A 22,604-nucleotide genomic window follows, 5' to 3' on the forward strand; every position below is an offset into this window, starting at 1 on the left:
TCAGCCTTGTTGCTAACGGACATTCCTCTGGAAATGATTATAAAGATGTAGGGAAGCATTATTTGAAAGACAATTACTTTTATTTAACTCCAGATTGAAAGGCAAAGGAATTTATGAGGTTTGTAACTGTTTGATGTTATTTCTATAAAGTGTGCTTTTTCCATAAACAGGCACATAATATATTCACATAGCAGTGTCAAAGGAATGAAAATCTGGCTTCATTCTTCTTTTTAGACAAAACATAATGGCATAACATTGTGATGAAGATCTGGGAGGCTTTCTTCTCAATTTTAGTTCTTCTTCTTAAATGTCTGATGGCACACCTGGTCTTCACATGTCAGTTCCTGCAGTATTAAAACAAATAGTAAGTATGTAGTGGTAGAAGTTTTATTTTGCATATATATCAGATCCCACCAGAAATTGCTGCAACTGAGCCACTACATTAAAAACTTATGAAAAATAGAACAGTAAGAATAGTGTATTATATGTAACCAAACAGCAGGTATGCACCTCATGTTGCAGTAATTAGTTTTTGATACATGAATTGAACTCTAAGAAGAATAAACATGAAAAATGCATAAAAATTGTGCTTTAATTCAAGGCTTTTTCATGCTCTGTTGTTAAGACAATATACTGTAAGAGTTTATAATTCATGTTACCTCAAAATTCACGAGAAGCACTGAAACAAGGAAATAAAAAAAAAAAAAAGAGGAATGCTTAAAAAAGATGATTTGCTTCAGAGGTGTGCCCAGCCATTTCTCAGGGGCCGGAACAATGCACCATTGCTGCCCAGTGCTGCAGCTGACCTCTTAAAGGCTGGCACAGCTGCACATTGCAATGCAGTCAGTTTGGTTGGTGTCACTAGCCAGCATTTCTGTGCCAAACAGGACTTTGAAGGGAGCTGAAGCTGGCTTTGTGGCCAGCAATGGGCCAAACCTGGAGTACAGTTTCTGAAGACTGCTGTAAGGATCTGCTTGGCTTCTTTGTTTCCACCAGTCTCAGCCTAAATCTTGGTACCAGCATGTAGAACCTTTTAGATCAGCTTTTGAATATGTGTTCAGATGGAGCTGGAGAAGTGCACTGGACAGGTGACTTTTAGTTGGGTGGCACATTGTGGGCTTTAATTCCTATCTTTGACCTTTCAGGCACAGAGATGTGAGCCACTGGGATTGCCCACACCAAGTATGTGTAAAGTAAACTTGTGAAGGAGCAGATGTCCTGGTGCAAAGCATGGGATAGAACAATGGGCTCTTCTCAGGAATCTCTCTCCGTCCACCTCTTGTGCCATCCAATATTATCATACCCATTTCTTGATTGCTTTCCCAGGAAACTCTGGAATCATTATCATTATGTGAAATGTTCAAAAAATGAGTAGATGTGGCACTTTGTGATATGGTTTAATGGACATGGTGGTGTTCAGTCAAAGCTGGGACTTCATGATCTTGGAGGTCTTTTCCAACCTTCATGATTCTATGATTCTACTATACTGTTATTTTGAAATCTTTCTGCACATCACTGATTGCTTGTTTCCTGCACAGGCTTTTCTGGCCTCTCTTGGACTCACTACATCTATCTTTGGACTACAGTTTACTACTTTAGATGTTTGAATTCATTATTGAACTAGGAAAAAATAATTGCAGTATGGGTTGTTTGTGGGATCCTCTTGAGTATCCAGGGGTTTCTGATCTGTACTACAGCACAGTCTGCTAAAATTTCATATTGCTTCATTCAGAACAAAGAATAACATTTTTCTTGCAATCTGATTGATTTTTTTTTCCTTCTCTTTTTCCCTACTAGTGATTATATAAGAATGAGATTATGTTAGAGGCGCAATGTAACAGGAAGGGTTAACAGCTGGAGGGCAGTGGACTGGAGCAAAAAAACCACTGCAGGGTTATGACTTAATTTGGTGCAGGTGGAAAGAAATTGAGCATTCCTGAGTTGAAGCAGAGGGGAAATTTCCTTAGAGTTCAGAGATCAGAACTGTCTAAAGACTTTTCTAACCAGAAAAAAATAACAAATCCTTTGAAATGGAAAACCTGAGCCAATGTTGCAGCCTAAGTGATGTGCTGTGTATCTGTAGAGCAGCCCTTACCAGATGCAGGATGTCTCCTTCAATCCAGTGCTTCCAGCCCCTGTTATTCTTTTCACCTTTCTGAACACAGACCAATTTGTCACCATCCCAAGTCACCAGGCTCTGCATGAATCAGATAATTAACTCAGTTACATTAATGAGAAGTTTATGAACGTATAAAAATAATTTCAAACAATATGAATACACAATTACAGTTGCTTCCTATCATTCTCCATCTTCCTCATTAAAAAACCCCAAAAGCATTTAAACAAAACCCAAATGCATTTAAGATGACAACAGTGTGATGATGGAAAGCTTTTGCAGTGCTTTGTTGTCATTTCCATGTGTTTCTCCACATACATGAGTATCAACTGTTCATACTAGCTAGTGAATTGTTGAGTGTGTTTACAACTACTTGTGCAATATATGCAAATTGTATTATTTTTCTTGCTGTTTAAAGCCATTAATGGAAAAATTATAGGGTTTCATGGGTGAAGACTTGAGGGCTTATAATGGCAAGTGCAGGGCTAACACCTTTTCTAGCTCTGCATAAAGTAATAAGAGGAAGAGTATGTTAATATCATCTCATACACTAAATTTATTTGTATATTTTCATGTACTTTCACAAAGAAATTTAAAGGGATGTGATCATAGGCTGGACAATGTGCTGTAGCTGACCCTGCTTGAGCGGAGAGGTTGGACTAGGTGTTCTCAGGATACCACTTCCATTCTCAACCATTTCCTGATCTGGTGTGATTCAGAGTCTATCAGCAGCAGACGAGGTACTGGGTATGCTGATTCTTGTCCAGGAGCAGGATAAACCTCACTAAGGGAAAGTTCTCTTTACAGGCTAAATTGTCTATCTGTAGATGTGCCAGGGTACATTCAAAGCAACTTTGTTGGAATTGTTCTACATTTGAACCCTTGTCCTTTAGGGAGGTACTTAGCCATGTATCAGACAAATCCTTATTACAGACCAGTTACAGCCCATGAAAGCTCAGTTATTATAAAGCTCCAAGTGTATTGGGAGCTTAATTCATTTTTAGTTCAACACTGGATGATTTATTTCTCTTACAAGGAAGCTTTCCATTAATAATGAGACAAAACTCATTCCATTTCAGTTAATTTCTTTCTTGTTTGCGGAATTTTCAACCTACATGCTCTTTAAATTATCCATGCCCTCTTTACATTTAAATGTTGCCTACCAATTTTTTTACCTTCATCTAACTTTAATGTGTTTGAGGCATTGTTTTGTTAATAAAGTGACCAGAAAATAATTTTAGAGCAATTCAGAGAATAATAGCATGACATGCTTCCTTTTTCCTTCTCCTCTCTAGAAACAAATAATATGATTTGTTTAGAAATTAATATTAGGCAAAAGTAATTAAATTAGATAGGATTATAAATTCACAATTCCTTCCTTCCTTCCTTCCTTCCTTCCTTCCTTCCTTCCTTCCTTCCTTCCTTCCTTCCTTCCTTCCTTCCTTGAGTCTGCAAGTGAAAAGGTTTTTCAGAGAAAGCCAATGGCTTTGGAAGTGGTGATGAGCACTAGAGGAGCAGAAATTGATGGATTTAAGGAGTGATGAAACTAATGAGTCCTTAGATCCTTACTAATACCTTCAACTGATCTGAAGAGATGTGGGAGCAGTGTTTTAAAGCATAGACTTTGTCACAGGAATTTCTTCCACCCAGTGCCCACTGGAGGAGACAGAAAGAAAATTTAGAGATAGGGATATTCAGGATAGGTGAAAGAAATGGGTCTTACTCTTTGATGGCTTGCAGTGCAGTGAATGAGAAATAATTTGGAAGAAATCATAGGAATGACTCTGCACAAAGTTAGTTTGAGAATTAAAAGTGATCCATGGTGTACAAACAATGTCTGCGGTTAAATTTGTGCCACTTCAGTGAAGGATGATGTGAGTTCAAATGCAAACATGTCCTTTATGCTGCCACTTTTCCTGTGGCAATTACCAAAACAAAACAGTTGACAGTGAGTTTTGATCTCAGCTTCTCAGAGTTTGGCAACTGCAAGCTGAGTGGCAGAATACAGGTGTGGTAATTAGCAGAGTTGATAACAGGTAGATTTGGTGAATGATAAGCAAAGGAGGAAGGGGATGCTGGATTAGCACGACTCCAAAGGGGACAGTCAATGGAAATTTAAGATCTGGCCTTTCTACATCTGAAAGTGTTGCTTAAGCATTTTAGGGGTGAGAAGAAAGTAAAACAGAAGCAGCATTGATACAGAAACATGAAACTGAATTCAGTAAGTGAATCAGTGCTCGTGTGTATTCTTTTCCTCCCTGACTTCTCTGAGACAGTCTTGTTTGAATCCCCCCAGGAACTGACTCTGCCATAGGAGGTAGGGCATGGGCTACAACATGGCCCTGAATCCAAGTGTTGTCCACATATCTCCCTGAAGGGTGTCTGAACAAATGGCTACAGATTCCTGGGGAAATTCTGAGCTCTGGTTACTCTATAATCCCAAAGATAGTAAAGCATCCACTGCTGGGCCTCCTTGCCCGCTGCCTCTGCACCTACCCTGCCACCTGAATCACTCCAAGCTTTGGCTCACATTTTTTCTTGGCCCTTCCTAAAGCTCCCCTAACATTAAAAGCTAAGTGCAAGTTTATTTTTAACAATGTCCAACTGTTAAACTGCCCAACTGAGACTGATCAGTGTAAACCCAGCCATCCCAAAATGAAATTTTATATTGACACAGTCCTAAATTCACAGGGATGAATCCACAGTTTCATTAAGGAGGATATATATGTAAAAATAGACTTTTGCTAATTTCTAGATGTATCATGGAAAAGCTGGAAAAATCCCCTACTAGAAAAACATAATTAATGATTGTCCTCACGTATCTCAGTAGCCATCCTGATTTGCATTTCTAATAAATGCTTATAGCAGGAAAGAAAACTGTCTCAGGATGCAAATTATTTCTGTTTTATAAAAATCCTCTGATGGCTGTAAAATATTGGGGTGTTACTTAACATATTCAGCTGATTTTTGGAACTGCTGGCTCCTGGTACGGACTGTAGTATAAACAGATATCAGATACCAGATTTTTACCTTCACCACTCGGTTATCCAGTCCCTTGGTGTGTTCTTCAAACTCCACTCCCACAGTGTAATCCAGATCATAATTTCTGAAAGTACTGAGTGTTTTTGTTTTAAAATTGTCTCCATTTTGAACAATCTCCTTTGTTTGTTTCAAGTGTTTTGCAATCTTGCGAGTTGCAAAATCAATACCTGTCAAAAACCAGAAAATCAAGTGAAAATTCCAGTATTTACTAACAAAAATAAAAACCCACAGCGTTTATATTTACACATTAAAAAAAAAAAAAGAAATGAAACATAGATCCACAAATGGTGCTTTTTCCTACAACATTTTCTAGAGAAAAAGATAATTTCAAATAAAAATTACCTTGTGTTTGCAAGTATACTTTCAACTCGAGGATCTTCCACTGATAATACATTTATTTATTAACAGGGTATTTGTGGGAATTTTGTGAGCATTCAACATACAACCAATAGAGAATAGATGCTGGTGTGTTAAATCACCCGAATTTCCAGAGCTTTTTGAGAATGTGAAACAACAGGGGCTATTAAGACTGACAGTGCCCTTTCGGCCTCGCTCATACATGAAGCTGTGGCATGCAGGAGTGCTACTCTCATCTTAGGCTCAGCAGCCATTCCCTTTCCTAAGCATGCAGTGGAACTCATGGAGTCTTAGGCACATGAGGGTGCTGCTGTGTGTCCTGCAGGGTTACAGATGCTTTAGGCCACCCCTAAAGAAGGATCTCAGAATAATACATTCCTTATCAGAAATTTAGCATGTTAGAATGGGTATGTAATCAAGGGAGAATGAGTATGTAATCAAGAGGACTTGGGCATGTTACTTGTATGATGAACCTATGGTCTGTGAAAGTATACAAGAGGTTAATTAATTAACTTAAAAGAATGAAACTTATATTAATGAAAAAAGAAGCAATCAAATAAAAGCCTGAAATCCATTATTGTTTGATAGCAGGCACACAAATAAATTGCAGTTTAAGAGGAGACACATTCAAAGTCAAAAGTCAAAAAAGTATCCATGTAGAGCATTTTACAGGTCCTGTTTAATATTCTGTCAACATTTTCTGCTGTACTGATCTCCTTAACATCCTTATTTTGTTCATGATTATAAAATTATAATGTAAACAACTGCTTGGGACTGAATGCATTGCAAGTTACCAAAGGGAGCATATACATGACCATGATCCCAGTTTGCTCAGCCAGCCCCCCTAATGCCAGCAGCATTACCATCTGCAATAAATATTTCTGACCAGCTGGCAGGGAATCTTATTATGGTGCTGTATGCAAATGAAATAATCTCCCATGCTTCTGCAAGAGATTGAAAAATGGGTTTGGTTTGCTGGCCATCCTTTAGTGGTTTCATGTGTGTGTTAATCATTGTCAGCTCGGCAATGCCACTTGCTAATGGAGCCTTTTTCTTTTGCTAGATTCATTATCCTACTTGTGAACTACTAATCGAATTGACTAAGAGGATAGGCTTGAAAAAAATGTGACTTTTTAACATGGGGAATAATGATCTTGTTCAGTATTTATATTCAAGACTTCTTGGGTATATTTTATCTGCTGTGGTGGATTAAAGGTATCTCTGGGTCTGATTTATAGCCAGGCAACATAAAATTTAGTTCTCTCTCAGGGAAAAAAATGTCTAGACCTCTAAAGAAATGCTATTTCTGACTAATATATTAGTCTTGTAGCTCCTGGAGAAAAATCAGGGAGGTTTTATTAAAGCATGGTTTTCATAACTGCATTTTGAACAATATAAGCAATAAAAATGATATGCAGTTCTATTATAGTAGATTTAAATACTTTGTAACATGTTTATGATAAAATCAAAGTTTTTGACTTAAAGGGCAAAACTAATCTTTAATTAAAGTATAGAAATGTGTGTGAATTAATTAAAAGGACAGATGAATTAAAAAAAACCCCTCAAAACCTCACTGTCCTTTGAATCCGAGCACATTAATACTTAAAATATCAACAAAATGTAAAATTGTGGGAAAAAGAGCAGAAGAATATCTTTTCACCCTTTCCCTGCAATTTGTTTCTGAGAATCACCTATAGCATATGCATCTTTGCAGTGGTTTTGGTGTTGAGTTTTTTTGCTTATTCATTGGCAGTTTTAAATTACTATAACTTATAGTGTATCTATAACTTTAGGTTTATATATGCAAGTATGCACAAAAATCACTTCAATTAATGTGTATCTTTCTCCTGAAATTCAAAACACTGTCCTAATCATTCTCGTTGTCCTAATTATTCTCATTTTTAATCACTCTTTTTGTGCCTCACAGGTGTATATGCATATTATTTACAGATGCCCCTGAAGTTACTGAGTTTTTTTCCATAAATGCAGAAGCTAAAACCTATGAATAGTGAGACTTGCCTTTCTGTCTTACAAGAACTTTGAGGAAATTGCAACTATTTTCAATTGTTGATGAATAATGATGAGAGTTTATTTTAATGTATTTATGTATTCCTTCTATTTCAATCTGAACAGATCAATCAATTAGGATTAAGGTTCTTTGGTAAAACGGGTAGAAAATCAGTTAAAGCATCAAATTTTTCATCTCTGTAACATAATTAGTTCAAAGCACTGATTAAATTATGGCATTATTTTTACTTTAGTGATATAGAATATCTTATTCCTCTTTAACCAGATTGTGGCTACACTGTTACCCTAAGTAAAAAAGAGTAAAAAAGAGCTTCTGTATCTGAAAGCGTGTTGTTTTGGTTTCTCTCCCCTCCCCCTCTCCTCCCCCTCCCCCCCCTCCCCCATCTGCATCTGTTTTTTCAATTATCTAAATAAAGAATAATATCTTTGGCTACAAGTCTTCATTTGCTTATACATTTAGATCATTGCAATTTTAATTACATTACAATTACTTGATTTGTAATGCCATTGGCAGAAACCCTTATGCCACAATGTACATTACAGAAAAATCTCATTAATTTTTAGAAGGATTTTGCTTATAATTGAAACATTTTCTCTTTATATAGTCAACATTTTTCCATTTACCTAAAGCAACCATGTAGCCTTCAAAGTTTTCATTGGTTTCCATTTCCCACGTCCCATTGTAATCGGCAGGCATGGTGGCGAGAGTTTAAACCACTTCAGCTCAAGGAGTGAGACTGGAAACAAACTCTGCTAAGAGAATGTTTTATAAACCTTTTCATATCTTTTTTTTCCACTAAGGTTTATTATTCTGTAGATAATACAGTTTAAGAGGCAGAGTGATAACCCTGGAAACTTTGCTTTCATTGACAAAGTTCAGTTGAACAGCTGGCAGACAAGGAACACTTTCAGAAATTGTAGTAATACAGGATATGATTTTACAGTGACCTTTGTAAAGAACTTCTGGCTATTATGGGACACCTTTGAAATATATTGAACACAGTGGCAAATTGTACAACCCAGTTAAATTTTCCAAGGTGAATTGTCTTTTTACCTCCTTTCTACATTCACTTTTCCCTGTGAAGTGGCAGCCTTAGAGAGTTGATACATCCAGAACTCCCATTTAAAACTTATGGAAGTCTTGAATGTGAAACAAATGTAAGACAGGGCAGGAAAGGGAATATTCTTGGTAAAAATTTTTTGTTTTAGTTCGATTTTCAATATATCTGCTATGTACCAATAGCTGTACTTATACCAACTACACTTTTGTATTTTTGTTTTGGTTTAAGAGCAAGTTTAGCAAATGTAAAGTAAATCAAAATCAATCATAACTGGTATCAATCCTGCCCTAAAAATGATTTTTTAATTCCTCTGAAACATGTCCGTTTGCATTGGAAAGCTATTTTATACATTGTTGTGGAAAAAAACATGGATTTCAGTTGCACAAATAAGCACATTGAGAATGTGTCAGAATGGAGAATTTGAATGTGCAGTCAAACTTTATTGGAATTTAAAGTAAGTACTAAAAGAAAATTAATTGAAGGTTTTATGTTATGGGGCTTTAATCAGTTAAGATAACTTACAGCTGGCTCTACAGAGACAATCAAAGTGACCAAAAGTCAAAAACTTCTTGAACTCCTTACCTTCCTCTCCTTTTTTTTTTTTTTATGGGAATATTATTAAAAAATTTATTCGAAAAAGTGTTAAGGTCTAGATCTTCAACTCAGAAATAAGTAAATGGAAGAGTTACTGATCTTATGATTTCTCATCTAAGCTTTTATTTTGTTAAAATTAATGCAAAATTCCACAAATGCTGAAAATTTGTACAGGGATTCAGAAAAACTCAAAACAAACCTAAAGAAAGCTGAGAGTTTCTGGGAGCTGAGTTTTTAAAATGCCTCAACTTAGGGAGCTAATTTAAGACAAGGAAAAGAAGTATCAGACAAGGAAAAGGAGACATGAAGAGGGTTTTCAATCAGGCATCAGGCAAGGTCATGGGGAACTGCAGTGACTGAAAGTTGGAGTGAGGTGAATTCCTGTGGGAATGCCCCCAGGAAATTACCTGCACTCTTGGCTGGAGGGTGCAGTTTGTCTGTAAGGCAGTTTATCCAGGGAAGCTGGTGGTCATATCTTTACTTAGGACAAGAACGGCTTTCTAAAACGTGTGTCTCATTTCAAGCACAATTTATTGGGCTGATCACATCTACTACTACTGTGTTTGTTTCCACTCTAAGAAATTCTAGATGAAACCATGAATGATGTCACATTGAAAGTGAAAATTAAAATCCCTTTGTTCTGTAGTTATATTGTGTAATACTTATGCAATAGCTTTGATTTTACATATGTTTGTGTACTTTCTTTCTTAGCCTCTGTGTTGCATCAACATTAATAATGCATTATTACTATTTATTCATTTTATGTATATACTAAAAGGTCCTGTAAAAATAAGAATACATCAGACTGAATGTCTACAATCACTTCCTAGAATCAGAGTATGTCCTAGAAGCTCAAGGTGAGATATTTTGTATGCTCGTTGATTTCAGTTCTGACGTAGTTTGCTTCCTATGTAACAGTCATTTTGGTAAGATGGGGAAGAGACTGAAGCTGTATTGTGTGACCATCAGCAATTAACATTAACAACTAATAAAGTAACAGAAGGCTCCATTGCTGTAGATATGCATAACTATGCTCATTCAGGGAGAATTAATTATGACATGAATACATCCTTTGCATAAAATATCATAACTAATTAACAGCATATAAATATACTTGTACAGCTTTTCCTGACAAAGTTTTGGTTATGCTCATCCCTTATTATTTTTTACATTTTTTCCCCAATATATGTATTTTCTAAGCACGTGTTTATCCATCATACTAAATTAGCATTTTGAGCCTTTTCAGGTAAAAATACAGCTAGGAGGTTTACAGACACTACATTTAACCAATCAGAGAACTGGCTAAGTACGGAATTAATGAAACATGAAATATTGACTTGACAGAGTTCTGTGATACTTCATGAGCTTTTAAGGAGTGCTGTGTTAAGGTCCACAAAGAGAATATTCCGTTTACAAAGCAATATCTTGAGAGACAGTAAAACCTCTAACACAGTCAAATGCCTGGCTAAATCATGGGGTGCTGGGATACAGTACAGCTACTGTTCACACTATTGTTTAAAAGGCCTGGGTGGAGAGTTCTAAGTCTCAGGTCTTTGCCTTGCCAGTTACACTGACCTCAACAAAATGTTAAAATTTTGACTTATTATCCACTTGACAACCTAGAAATTATTCTTTGTGCTCTGTATTTATTGTTTTTATAGTGCATACACAGAGACAAACTTTCAAAATGGCAAAACTGTATTTCCTCCCCATGGAAAAAGTATATATTTAAAGAAATTAAGATAAGGTGCCCTCTCCTAATTGTCATGACTGTTTTGTTCTCAGCATCCTTTTCTTGCAAAACCACTTGCTAAAAATGAAACTCTGAGCTCATATCTTTTGTGTGAGGTTTCAACATAGGGCTAAGATTTATGGCTGAATATTGAGGCCTCGGAAATAAAGCTAAGTCATGAAAAATCAACTTAGTTCTGCTAAAAGCCTAAGTAACTTGTTCAGTCTTTATTTGTGTGTGAAGAAACAAAGATGGCATTGCTTGTCTCTTTCCTCTGAGTCAGTATTGATTAGTGGCAGTTTGAAAAGAAAAGATCTCATGGAAAACACTTTGACTGACAAGACTGAAAAGTGAGGCCCAAATGCTGTTTGTGTGGAATGAGTCAACAGTCATGGATGTTACTTCCAACACTTGCCTCCAGTTCCTCCCATTGTGTCTGAGACCTGACCAGAAGAGAATTTCTGTCTAGGTAGGTGAGCAAAGTTCAGCCTTTCTTGCTATTGGAAAGAGCTGGAAGTGCATTCCCCTTGGAAAGGTTCTTCTGTAAAGCACTGTTAGAGCTCTACATGAAGCACAGAAGGACCAGTCAAATGGAATTTTTCTTGTAAACTTTTGGGCATGGTATTTTGAAGAGACGGTAACATACTTCCCACTCTGTCCTTGCCTCATTTAATTTTCCTTTTAAATGATCCAATATGCAGATATAACACAGGAGAAAAATGCCTTGTACTCCCCCGAGCAGCCCCTACACTCCTCATGCTTGACAGCTGGGACTTTTGCCTATAGTTATTTGGTTGTTGTTTAACACGTAGAAATATGGCAAACTGCGTAAGTCGTTCTTAGCAACTGAATTCCCCTGAAGGATTCAGACAGAAGCAGCATGGTCACAGACACCTATTATTATTTTTAACTTGTTAGCACATGTGCACTCACTAGGTTTATTTTTATTTTTTAGAAAATTAATCACTTGAAATGTATTCAGTGATGGCTGCTACTGCAAAAGCTGTCAGAGGTGCTATCTCACCAGGCTGGGGGCTCTGTTCTGCACAAACACCAGGAGTCACATTCTGAAAACTAAAACTACTCTGGAAGGAGGCAATCGGCTGCTTGTCAGTGTGCGATGGCCTGCAGGTCTTGGGGATTCAGCTGCTGCCCAGAGAGCTCACCAGGATGTGGCAGGAGCAGTAGGAGAGGCATGTACAGTAGGAGAGGGCCAAATCAAAAGGTGTTATTTGCAGAATGGGTTCAGCAAATACTATTTGATGGCCCACTTGGGGGTTGCCTTCCCCCAGTATTGACTGGCACTACTCTACCTTGGATATCTCTTGCTGATCCCAAGCTTTCTTGCTAGGTCAGGCACACTCAGTACAAGCAAGCCTACCTCAGTGCCTTGGAGTAGGAGGTTTGGCTTCTGACTCTTGGGCTTATTGCTTTGTTCAGGCCTGGGCCCTCCAGAGAAGGAATGGAAGGAATTTGGATGAGTTGTACATAGAGTTGTTGTCTAAACACTTATTATTTTATGTCAGTTCTTAGCTGATCTTCCAGAACAGAGATCTGCAGGAACGAACTTTTTGTTGACACCTAAGACAAAGGGGAATTCCCTCATTCACATCTCAGAAGAGGAACTTGTCTGACACCTTGTTGACAAAACAGTAGGGACACGGGGTGCAGACACTGTGGGAGTACACAGAGCAAACAGAGCTCACAGTTATGCCAGTTCAGCACGTTTTGTGTTTACTTTCAACTTGAGCAAAGATGCACAAAATATGTTTTTAATCATTCTTAGAAATAAAATAATTGGCTTTCAGACATTGAGTTTTCATCTTTTTTCAGTAATTTCCATCTCTCTTACTCCATCTGATTTTGGTGATGAATTTGGATGCAGATGTTACACACAGTATTAATCAAAAACCTCCCTCCTCTCTTAACTAAGGACTTCAGCTTAGCTCTTAGAGACTTAATGATGACACTAGTGATTGTGCTACTGAGTTTGAAAACATTAAAAATATAATCCAGTGGATTCTATTGTCTTCAGTACTCATTTTTATTAAGGTGGTTTTCATTATGAAATATTATGCTCTAGAGAACCATTGGCCAGTGGATAAAGCTGACCGACCTTGATTTTCAAAATAAATGGGGAATACTGAATTTATTAATTCATTAATTCTCCTGAGCACTTATTCAAAGCTCTTTATTCAGGCTTTGAGGAAGCAGATAAAAATCATCAGCCTTTGTGAAATCAGAAAAACTTAGGAGGCAACATGGTTTGGCCAAGGTCATGAAAGAAGTCACTATGCAGAGCAAGTCAGTGAGCATATCCACTAAAGTGTGCTTCCTTCTGGGCTATCTTTAACGTGGATGGAAAATCTGAACCCAGTTTAAGTGCTTTGTCATTGCCATTAAGGATGCTTAAATTTTCCCTTAAAAGATTTTTTCAGGACCTGAATTCCCTGCATGAACTATGCATTAATATCTGTGACTGTAATCTATAACTTAATTGTATCTATTCTGTGGCAGTTTTGTAATTGCAACTGCTGCTTCTTATCTTCATCAGATAAAGGCTGCATTACTTAGACATTGGACTGGAACACTGATGCATGAATTTTGAATTAAAAGAAGTCTGGGGTTTTTTCTTTGATATTTCCATGACAAGCACAATTTAGCTAAGAAAATATGTATCTCCTTTGGCTGGTTCATGCCTGACCATAAAAGCTGAAATGCCATTTTAATGCAGGGTCTTATCCATTAGAAGAATATTTTAAAGACACAGATTTGTCAGACAGAAATAGTAGTTTTTACCTCATCTGGAGAAAACTTGATACTTTCAAATATCTTAGACCTCAAGTTTTCACATAACTCCTAAGTGATAGAATTCAATGATAGAAAGATTTTGTGACCAGTTCTAGAATCCAGATGAAAAGTTGTATAAGCTGTTGCAATTAGTGCATAGTTTTGGATTCACTGCAGCCATTTAGAAAAAGGTTAGAACCATTCTTGTGATAACCTTAAGGACTTAAAGCCAGTGTCCCAGAAGGACTGTAAACTGGGTCCAGAGCTATTGATGAAAATCCACAATAATACTCAGCCAGTTTTCTTTCACTATGCTGCTATCAGTGCAGAGCAGTTCCAGAACCATTACGTACTCCTAGGAAAATTCCTAGATTGGTCAGCGTATCTATTTCCTAAACGCCTTCTTTTTGCCATAAATCAGTTTTACTGCTTCAGATAGCAAAAAACACCAGCTCAGAAAGCCAGCAGCAAAATCTTCAGGGTAACTGAATACCATCATCCTGTGCTGTTGCATCTCTCTTAAAACGTAGGCACAAGTCATTATTTCCTGTTGATGAAGGGATGCTCTGTGTAGTAAATCTCATAAATTCACTCCTCTCACAGTGCTGTATGGTTAATCCTTTTCTGTCTGTGTCTCCAGATCCACAACAGCATCCTTTCTGTGGGAAAAGCTCTGGCTTCATTCTACCATATCCTGTTTGAGAAATGAACCAGTGTTTAACTCTCCAAGGCATCCTGGAACATTAGAAAATAATTTGTTGTAGTAAAGTGGCATTTAGATATCTGTCTGTCCTTTTGGTGAATTTCTCACTCTAAGTTGGCACTTATTTGATAGAAATAGAATTTAGGATGAAATTTTATAGTAATATTTTAAAAAAATCTAAGTTGAAAAATCCAGATAGTGTCTGCTGTAGTTAAATGAGTTGGTACACTCAGTGTTGTTAAAATGCAACACACTTGCCACTGCAAGCTGGCTCTTAAGGCAAGTGTATAATCAATCAATTTAAGAATCGTTGGGGATGGGCCAAGCAATATAATTCAGGACACATTGCTGAAGTTAAGATTTCTCCCAGACATATGACAGGATTGGTTCTTAATAGCAGTGATGCCATGTGGTTTTGGTTACTGGATGCACATGCATGGAAAGCAGGGGGGAAGGAGCATTTATATCTGATTTATTGACATTGCCACTGGAAAACTGAATTGAAATAAGGAATTGATAAATATGGTAATTTCACTTTGCAGTAAAAAGTACCAAGTACATTTAATATAGAAGAAGATAAAAGAGAAAATGAAGTTTCTTAAATTGTGTATTTTAGATGAAAATTTATAGATTTAAATAGAGATATACCTATACCTATATCTATCTATATATAATATAAGAGAATGGCAGGCTGTGTTTCATAGAAGAGTAAAAGAAAAAAGAATTGAAAATTGAAAACCTGATACCTAAATATAATCTGAGACTACATTTAGAAAGGATTCCCCAGAAGTTCAGAGTAATGTTCATGATGATGTGTTTCTCTAGTTTATATGTGAAAAAAAATTAATGCGTTTGTAAGGAGAGTTACTTTCAACAGAGCATCGAAAATTACTTTTCCAAATTTACATTAAAAGCTTCCTAGAAACTGAAGAACTACACAAGTGAATTTTTTTATATACTCACTGGGTTTAATAAGGTAAGGAAAGAAGGAAGGAAGGAAAAGAGTTTGCCTAGAATATTTCTGAAAGGAACTTAAGGAAGCTGAATGGATAAGGCAGAACAGCCATGTTTACCTCTGTCTTGCTAAAACTATTTGCTACTTAGTGCAAAATGAAAGTATCCACTCTGGTCTCTAGAGATTTTTCCCACCTGCCCCATTTAGACTGTATTTGAAGTTACAGTTAGTGTAGTTTATTTGGCTTTATCGTGATTTTATGGAAATTTCCAGATGATCTGAGGTTTGACCAGAGCAAAACCCGACATGGATACAAGTGTCTCCTTTTTATGAACATAGTCACAGGCTGCCAGGGGTGTGAACACAGCACAAGTGAAGTGTCAGCTTTGACTTCTGCGATAACAACCATAAAAAAGGAGTTTGAGCTAGGAAATATTTCTTCAGCACCATTAGACTCCTTATGAGGAGTCTCCCTTCATGACAGTGGGAAAACAGAGTCCTGTGATGAAATGAAATGTGTTACTTGTAAAAATATAGATAACTGGGCATTTTTTTCTAACTTGCCGAACATAAACCAAAGTTGTTGCAGTAAGCTATATATCTGTTAGAATGATGTTTATCATTGCCTTTGTTGCTAGTAAAAGACAACTCTGTCAGGGAAAAGAAGAGTCTTGGTTACCAGGGTATTGTGCTCCATTGCTTTCCCACTGAAAAATGAACCTTTTGGGGAGAGGACTGCTGCACGAATTAGCTCTGCTATCAGGAGATTGAAACCAGTGGACATTTTAAGGTAGAAAAAATGTCTGTTAGAACAATATTCAGCATGAGGGGAAAAAATGATTCCTTTTCCTCCTTGTGACTATTACAGCTACATCTTCAGGCAGCAGTCCTAAGGATCCAAACAGCACCACGTTGTAAGAGTGACAGTGACAACGTACAACATGGTTGGAAGGGCTGGGAGCCCTATTAACAGACAGTTGTGAGATTGCCTCATGCCTGCCATTCATTGGAATATGCTTATGGCCTTCCAAGGCTGATTTGCTATCTCTGTCCAACAATATATCCTTCACTTGCAACTAAAGGTTCTATTACTGCGTGGCAATCAGATGTACCTGAAGTTTCAAGGAAGACATCGTACCATTATTATAACCTTTTCCATAGAGGCTATCAGACACACACTCACTAGACCGAGTCTCTAATTAGATGCTTTGAAAGTTTAGATTTATCAAAAGCAGCCCAAGACTGTTCCTTTTCGCCCCATTAATACATTTTCATTAGTGTCGGACCCAGCAGCTGCTGAATAATATCCCTTTTATCTACACAGCACATCAACATAACTTTTTTCTTTCTGTCAGTGATAGCATTGTGTTTTAATAGCTCCCATATCAAGGTAGAGATCTCAGCACCTTGCAGAATCCCATTCAAGGGCATTTGCAATGCAGACAGAAGATTGAATTTAGATATTTAAATATAACAAGGAAACATACTTGCATTAATCTTAACATGGAAGTTAATTAATTAATCTTAAATATGGAAATGCCTACTTTTGAAATCCTTGGCAAAATTACAGGTAGTTTACAGTTATTTCAGCAAGTACTTTCATTGTGAAAAGAACAAATAAGCACCAAAGTGACCCATGACAGCTTTAAAAAACTGAATTTGCTAAAATTAAGGAGTACTTGCACTATAAAGAGAAGGAATATGAAAAAAGGAAAAATCTTGTTCTGCCCAGCTGTTTCATCAACAATTTTTTTTGCCTGGTGGAATGTGCCTGTTGCACAACAAAACAAAATACACTCCAAAAAAAGTTGTAGTGGGTTCAGGAAGAGCTTTACTTCACAAAGAAATATCTCTTACAAAAAGTGCTCTTTTCTGTGCATGCCTATTTCATTTATTTTTCTCTCAACTCATACAAACATATTTTGGAGGAGGATTTACCAGGCCTGATAAGCAGTGTGCCATCCCATGCCATCCTGTATTGAGGCACATGATCCAGTGTCTTGAGGTTTTATGCTTCAAGATGAACTGTAATGAACTGTTGGTCAGCTCTATAATTGAAAGCAGTACTTATTTGGCTATTGAGGATTTTGCTGTTGTGGGGCCTTTTTTTCCTTTTTGTTGTGCAAGGGGGACTTAAAAGAAGAACAGTATTTTTTTATCTGGAGATATGTCCTACATTTACCTTCACTTCACTAAGATTTGGGCATTCCCTTTTCAAATTTTTAGTGTCTAATGGGTACTGAAAACCAATCACTTCAGGGGAATATGTAACTGAGAAGGTACCTATATGTCCCTGAAGTTACATAAGCTGCAGTGGGAAGTACTGCGTGACATTAATCAGATTTTCAAAGCATTTTTGTGGCTGAAGAGGGAAAAAGGCTCTCCTAAAAAATTCCAAATGATGTTCAAGCAAATTAGGTACTTTTTAACTGTTAATTTTAACTCAAAGTTAAGCACTTGGTAAGGTTTTTGAGTGACTTTCAGCACTTTAAGTACCTACTTGTTTCTTTGGTTCCCAAAATAAATTTGGAAAGACAGTAAAAAATAGATGCTTCCATGCTGAGAGGTGGAACTAGAAATGGAATTTTGTGTAATGTGATAATTCAAATGTCTACAAGGTGGACTTGCTGTGAGAGAAAAATACATTATAAAAGGTTGAACATATGTTGAAAAAAATATTATCTGAAGTAATTCTGCATTTGTGTTTGGGAGTAATTTTCCACCAAAAGATGACAAGGAAAGTTTCTAATGGAAGTTTGGGGCTTTTTAGTCCTTAAGGAGGTGGAACCAGACTGTTCACAAGTTATTTTGCTAGGGAACTTTGATGTTCTACTTTTCTGTTTGGCTTGATAGGGAATGAATCATCTGTTTCTGCATCATTTTGCAGAGTGTGAAATCTCATGTGCAGTTCGTGTTTGTCTGGCTCCTGAGTCAGCCCCTGTGTCTCAGATTGGTTGAAGCCAATCTCAGGCTAAGATGGGATGATGTGTTACTGCTGCAGAGTGTTGGAAAAGTCTGTTCTGTGCTTCTGGCTGGTTTTTTTATGTATAATAGGTCTAAAACATTCAAGTAATTCTTTCAGAGTTAGAATTTATTACCAGTTCCAAAGAACTGAGGAACTGGGAGTCTATCTGTGTTTACAGCTGAAATAATGGAACATGTGTTGGAATAAAGGAGTAGTGATGACTGGCTTTCCAGCTGGTGCTACTTTAGACCACATGTTGCCCTTAAGAATTGTCCTGAGAAATTTAGTGTCTCTGATGATCACTGGCATCAGTGTGACAATGGAGAGACTGCGTTACAGTGAACTACATGGTTGTACCCAAAGCTGAGTGTTTGTAGGAGCTGCTTGGTACTGTGTTTGAGTAAGTTCTTTCTGTGTTGCCGTAACACAGATAAAATGGCACTTTTCTCTCATTTTCCTGTACAAAAATAACCTTGGAAATGTCAGCATCAAGAATGGCAACATGTTTCTTGACAGGATGAGTGAAAGATCACACAGTCATTTCACAGAAGTACTATTGAATTGTGTTAACTTCCTCTGCATGCCCTTAGCATGCCCAGCTGGAGAGAAGTGTTGGAAATTGTAATGGTTATGGATGATAAGCATCAGTGTCTTGGTAAGAAAATATAACTTGAAGCATGCTGATTTCAAATTAGGGAAGGGGAGCAAGGAACTATTGTGAGTCTTGTTGCACTTGATGGAATGTGAAATTTCAGCGAGCTCTCCCCATATGCTGTGGTTATAAGCCTCACCAAATTATAATGGTGACTGCATTGCATTATAAGCACTTCCTTTTTGTAGTAAATCCACTGACTCACTCCAGAGAAAAAATTGGTGGGAACATCAGGATGGAGAGGAACTCTTCTGTTTAAGTGTAACTCCAAATTTCAGTATAATTTTACGTTAGGTCTTCATCATTCCTTGTGTTTCAACTCTGCACTTCTGTACTGTTGCCTTCTGCAGCTGGAAGGGGAGGGGAAAGAAAGGCCAGTCAAACAGACATAAGAAAGCTCTGAAAGTGAGTCTAAAAGCATTTAAGGACTGCCTATCTTTGCAGTGTACTGCTGAGAATCATGTTCTGTGTATTTCCACACATGCACAAACAAGTTTTAAATGTTAGCTACTCTATAATGCTTATGGACCCATAAATAACTGCTCATGCTTCTGCTCCAATCTTGAACTGTCAAATAGCTGAACATTTACATAAAATATTTTAAATTTGGAATGCTCTTGTCACAATATTGACCTTTTAATTTGCTCAGCATTAGAATAGTGGTGTACCACAAGACAAATGGTCTCTTGTTATGTAAATAAGTGTAGAGTCAATAACCACAGACTGTGTCCCATTCTTCTTTCCTCCCTTCCTTTAATAAGAATGTTGGCATTGAAAGAGGGAATTTTATTTTGCCTCTATGGTGCAGAAATTCAATTGTCAGGCAGTCTTATTGAAGGGTTTGGTGAAGAACTGAAATGCTATTTTGCTTAACTGTTCAGTGTGGATTCTTACTATTAGCTATTAATATAGAGAAAGTTCTTGCCCTAGTAATAAAATACATGGTACTGAAGGGGCTCTACTTTTGCTAGACAGGAGAAAATTATTTAAATAAACATTTGCTTTGAGGTTAAAAAACCTTTTTAAAATAGAAATAGCTGTACCACACAGGTAATAATCCAAGACAAATGTGCTACTGATAGAGGAAGAAAGGATGAATAGCTGTGAATCTGTTATGTGATTACAGATGAGGCTGTCCAAAAAAGAATAAAATACAAAATGATACATACTAGGATGTTTTATTAATGTTGTAATGGTGAACTCTTGCTTTTTACTGTCAAGTTTCATACAGTAGAGCCAACCAAATGATAGACATTGATGGAAGTGGATGTATCCAGGGGAGCACATCATTCATGCCATGCCGGGAGACTGCTGCGCTCCACTGCTCAGTCCCATGGGAGACTCTTTTGGAATCTGATGCACCTTCTTGTTATGAGGAATTTGCCTTCGGTCTGTTTATTTTACAATAAAACTATTACACAGATCATACTAAGTAACTCCTTCCCATCCTTCACAGTTGGACTGTTGCATAAATGTAGACTGTGACCCCAACTCTTACTTCAATTCTGGTTTCCGTGGCTTAGATTTTAAGATATGAAAGCAGCCAAGATTATACACTAGAAGGGGTAAAGAAAATCTGAGTGGCATGGACAAAACAGGGAATGGCTATTTGGTGGGAGAAATTACATTATAATGTACCTGTAGGTTGCAGGTTTAAGTAATCAAAAAGAGTGTTTTCTCAACAATGGAAAAAGCCTGTTTTGTTTACACTTTCCATTCACACTGCTTCTGTAGGTACTGGTCTTTCCGAACAAAATATAAAATGTCCATTGTCTGAAGGTATTGCAGTTCTGAAGAAATACAGAGTGGATATTGGCAAACCATGGCTGAAATTCTGTTGAAGATCAAGAAAATCAATATAAAGTTTGATTCCTGAGTAGCAAGCAAATCTGGATATGAATTCACTGTGAAGGTCTTGGTCACTAAGTAGTTATGAAATAGTCAGGGAGGCAGATGTTTGTCAAGTAATTGTTGAATGCTATACATTCAGCAAGGACCTATTTTATGGAGAAAGTTTTGAATTACATTTTATGATAACAGGTTGTTAAAGGTTCGTGGAAACAGCATGGTTGATTTTACACACATTAATTGGAAAGCATCGTCGTGGAAGCAATGAATGAACATAATTTCCTGTTCCAAGGGAAACGGTTGCTGCAGTAGAGATAAGAGGTTACAATTATAATGACAAGCAATTGAGATGATTTGAAGCAAAGATATTCAAAGTTAAATATTTCTGAAGTTTCTGTATTTTACATCCATAAGCTGTGGAAGTACATTGTGAGCTTGCCTTTTCTTCTAATTAGCAGCAGGTTACATTGCTTCTGCTTGATAAGCCATTAGTTATTAGTATGGTGCTAACTTTGCCCTTGTACCAAATGACCCAAAGGGGAAAAGCTGTCTGTTTGATTACAATAATAATAGCTTTTAACAATTGGATTTACTTAGCTAGATGTTAATTGATCCACTTATAACCTTCTGCAAAAAGAGTTTGTGAATGTTACACAAGACTGGAGAGAGCTGCGGGCAAAAATTAGAAGACAGCTGGTGAATTAAGGGTTATGAACTGCCAAGTTCTATTGAAGGAAAATTACATTTCAAAAAAGGTCTCAGTCAGTGCTGAACATTAAAAAAAATCATGCCAAGTTTAACTGGGGATAGTGGTGTGAGCCGTCACTTTATTACAGTTACTTGTTTGTTCTCTTACTCTCCTTGGGGCTGAAGAGTAGAAAGATACCTGGAGGGTGTCCATTATTATGAAATCAATAATTAGAAACTTGAAGAAAAAAAGTTTCTGTGTCAAATAAAACTTTCAAGAAAAACAAATGACTGATGCACTGAAATTTGGCAACTGGGCTATCCTCAATCTTGTGTAAGATGATAAACAGCATTTTAAATAGGCAAGTATTTGCAATTTCCCTTAAGCAGAGCAGCAATTTAGCCCAAGATCCACAGGTTTCTGATCCTTTCCCTCTCCTACAACCTGTCATATTTAATTGTAACCAGTTTTGACTTGTCCCACTCCAAGTACAAGAAAACTTAATCCCCATGAACTGGTGGTCTGTATGTCAGTCAGCAGGGATATCCATTTAGCTATGGACACACAGTTGGCTGGCTAACACACCCTTCCAGGAGAGAAAAGCAGCTTTGGCATGTACCCAGCTGATCAGACTCAAGTATATTTCCCAGAGACTTCCTTAGGCATAAGTATTGCCAAGAAAAAAAAAAGAAAATACAGGGGAACTGACAGTAAATAATTTCATTCCATATCTGTAATTCTGAGTAGCATCATCCACAGCTGTTGCAATGGCAACACAAGAATGTACATGGAGAGGGAGTATTACTCACCTGTTTATCACATGGGGACACTTAAGCCTTCATGGATAGTATCTTCTGTTACTTTCTTAAGTAAAGCAAACCCCAAAACTTTAGAAAATTGAATCAGATGTCCATTACAGCACATCTGATGTTAGACTCACAAGATATAGTACTATTGAAATACCATAGTTCAGAAAGTTTATCACCCCTGCTGTGCTAACTTTAGACCTTACAATGACTGTTTCTGAACCTCCTTTTCTTTATGCTGTGTCCCCACCCATGGTAGGGAGGCTG

The 22,604-nt window shown here is 37.1% G+C and overlaps 1 protein-coding gene across 1 annotated transcript; it reads right to left on the reverse strand.

Annotated features, from left to right (window-relative positions):
- Positions 1 to 235: 235 nt before the first annotated feature.
- On the reverse strand, positions 236 to 8,240 carry RBP2 (retinol binding protein 2; the record flags this gene model as incomplete). Its single annotated transcript, XM_082287886.1, has 4 exons — positions 236 to 344; positions 2,096 to 2,197; positions 5,147 to 5,325; positions 8,168 to 8,240. The coding sequence occupies 4 exons, from the start codon at positions 8,238 to 8,240 to the stop codon at positions 291 to 293; spliced, it is 408 nt and encodes a 135-aa protein (XP_082144012.1). The 3' UTR covers positions 236 to 290.
- Between the last annotated feature and the right edge of the window lie 14,364 nt (positions 8,241 to 22,604).

Source organism: Coloeus monedula, assembly GCF_965178545.1.
Source record: "Coloeus monedula genome assembly, chromosome: 10".
NCBI classification, from domain to species: Eukaryota; Metazoa; Chordata; class Aves; order Passeriformes; family Corvidae; genus Coloeus; species Coloeus monedula.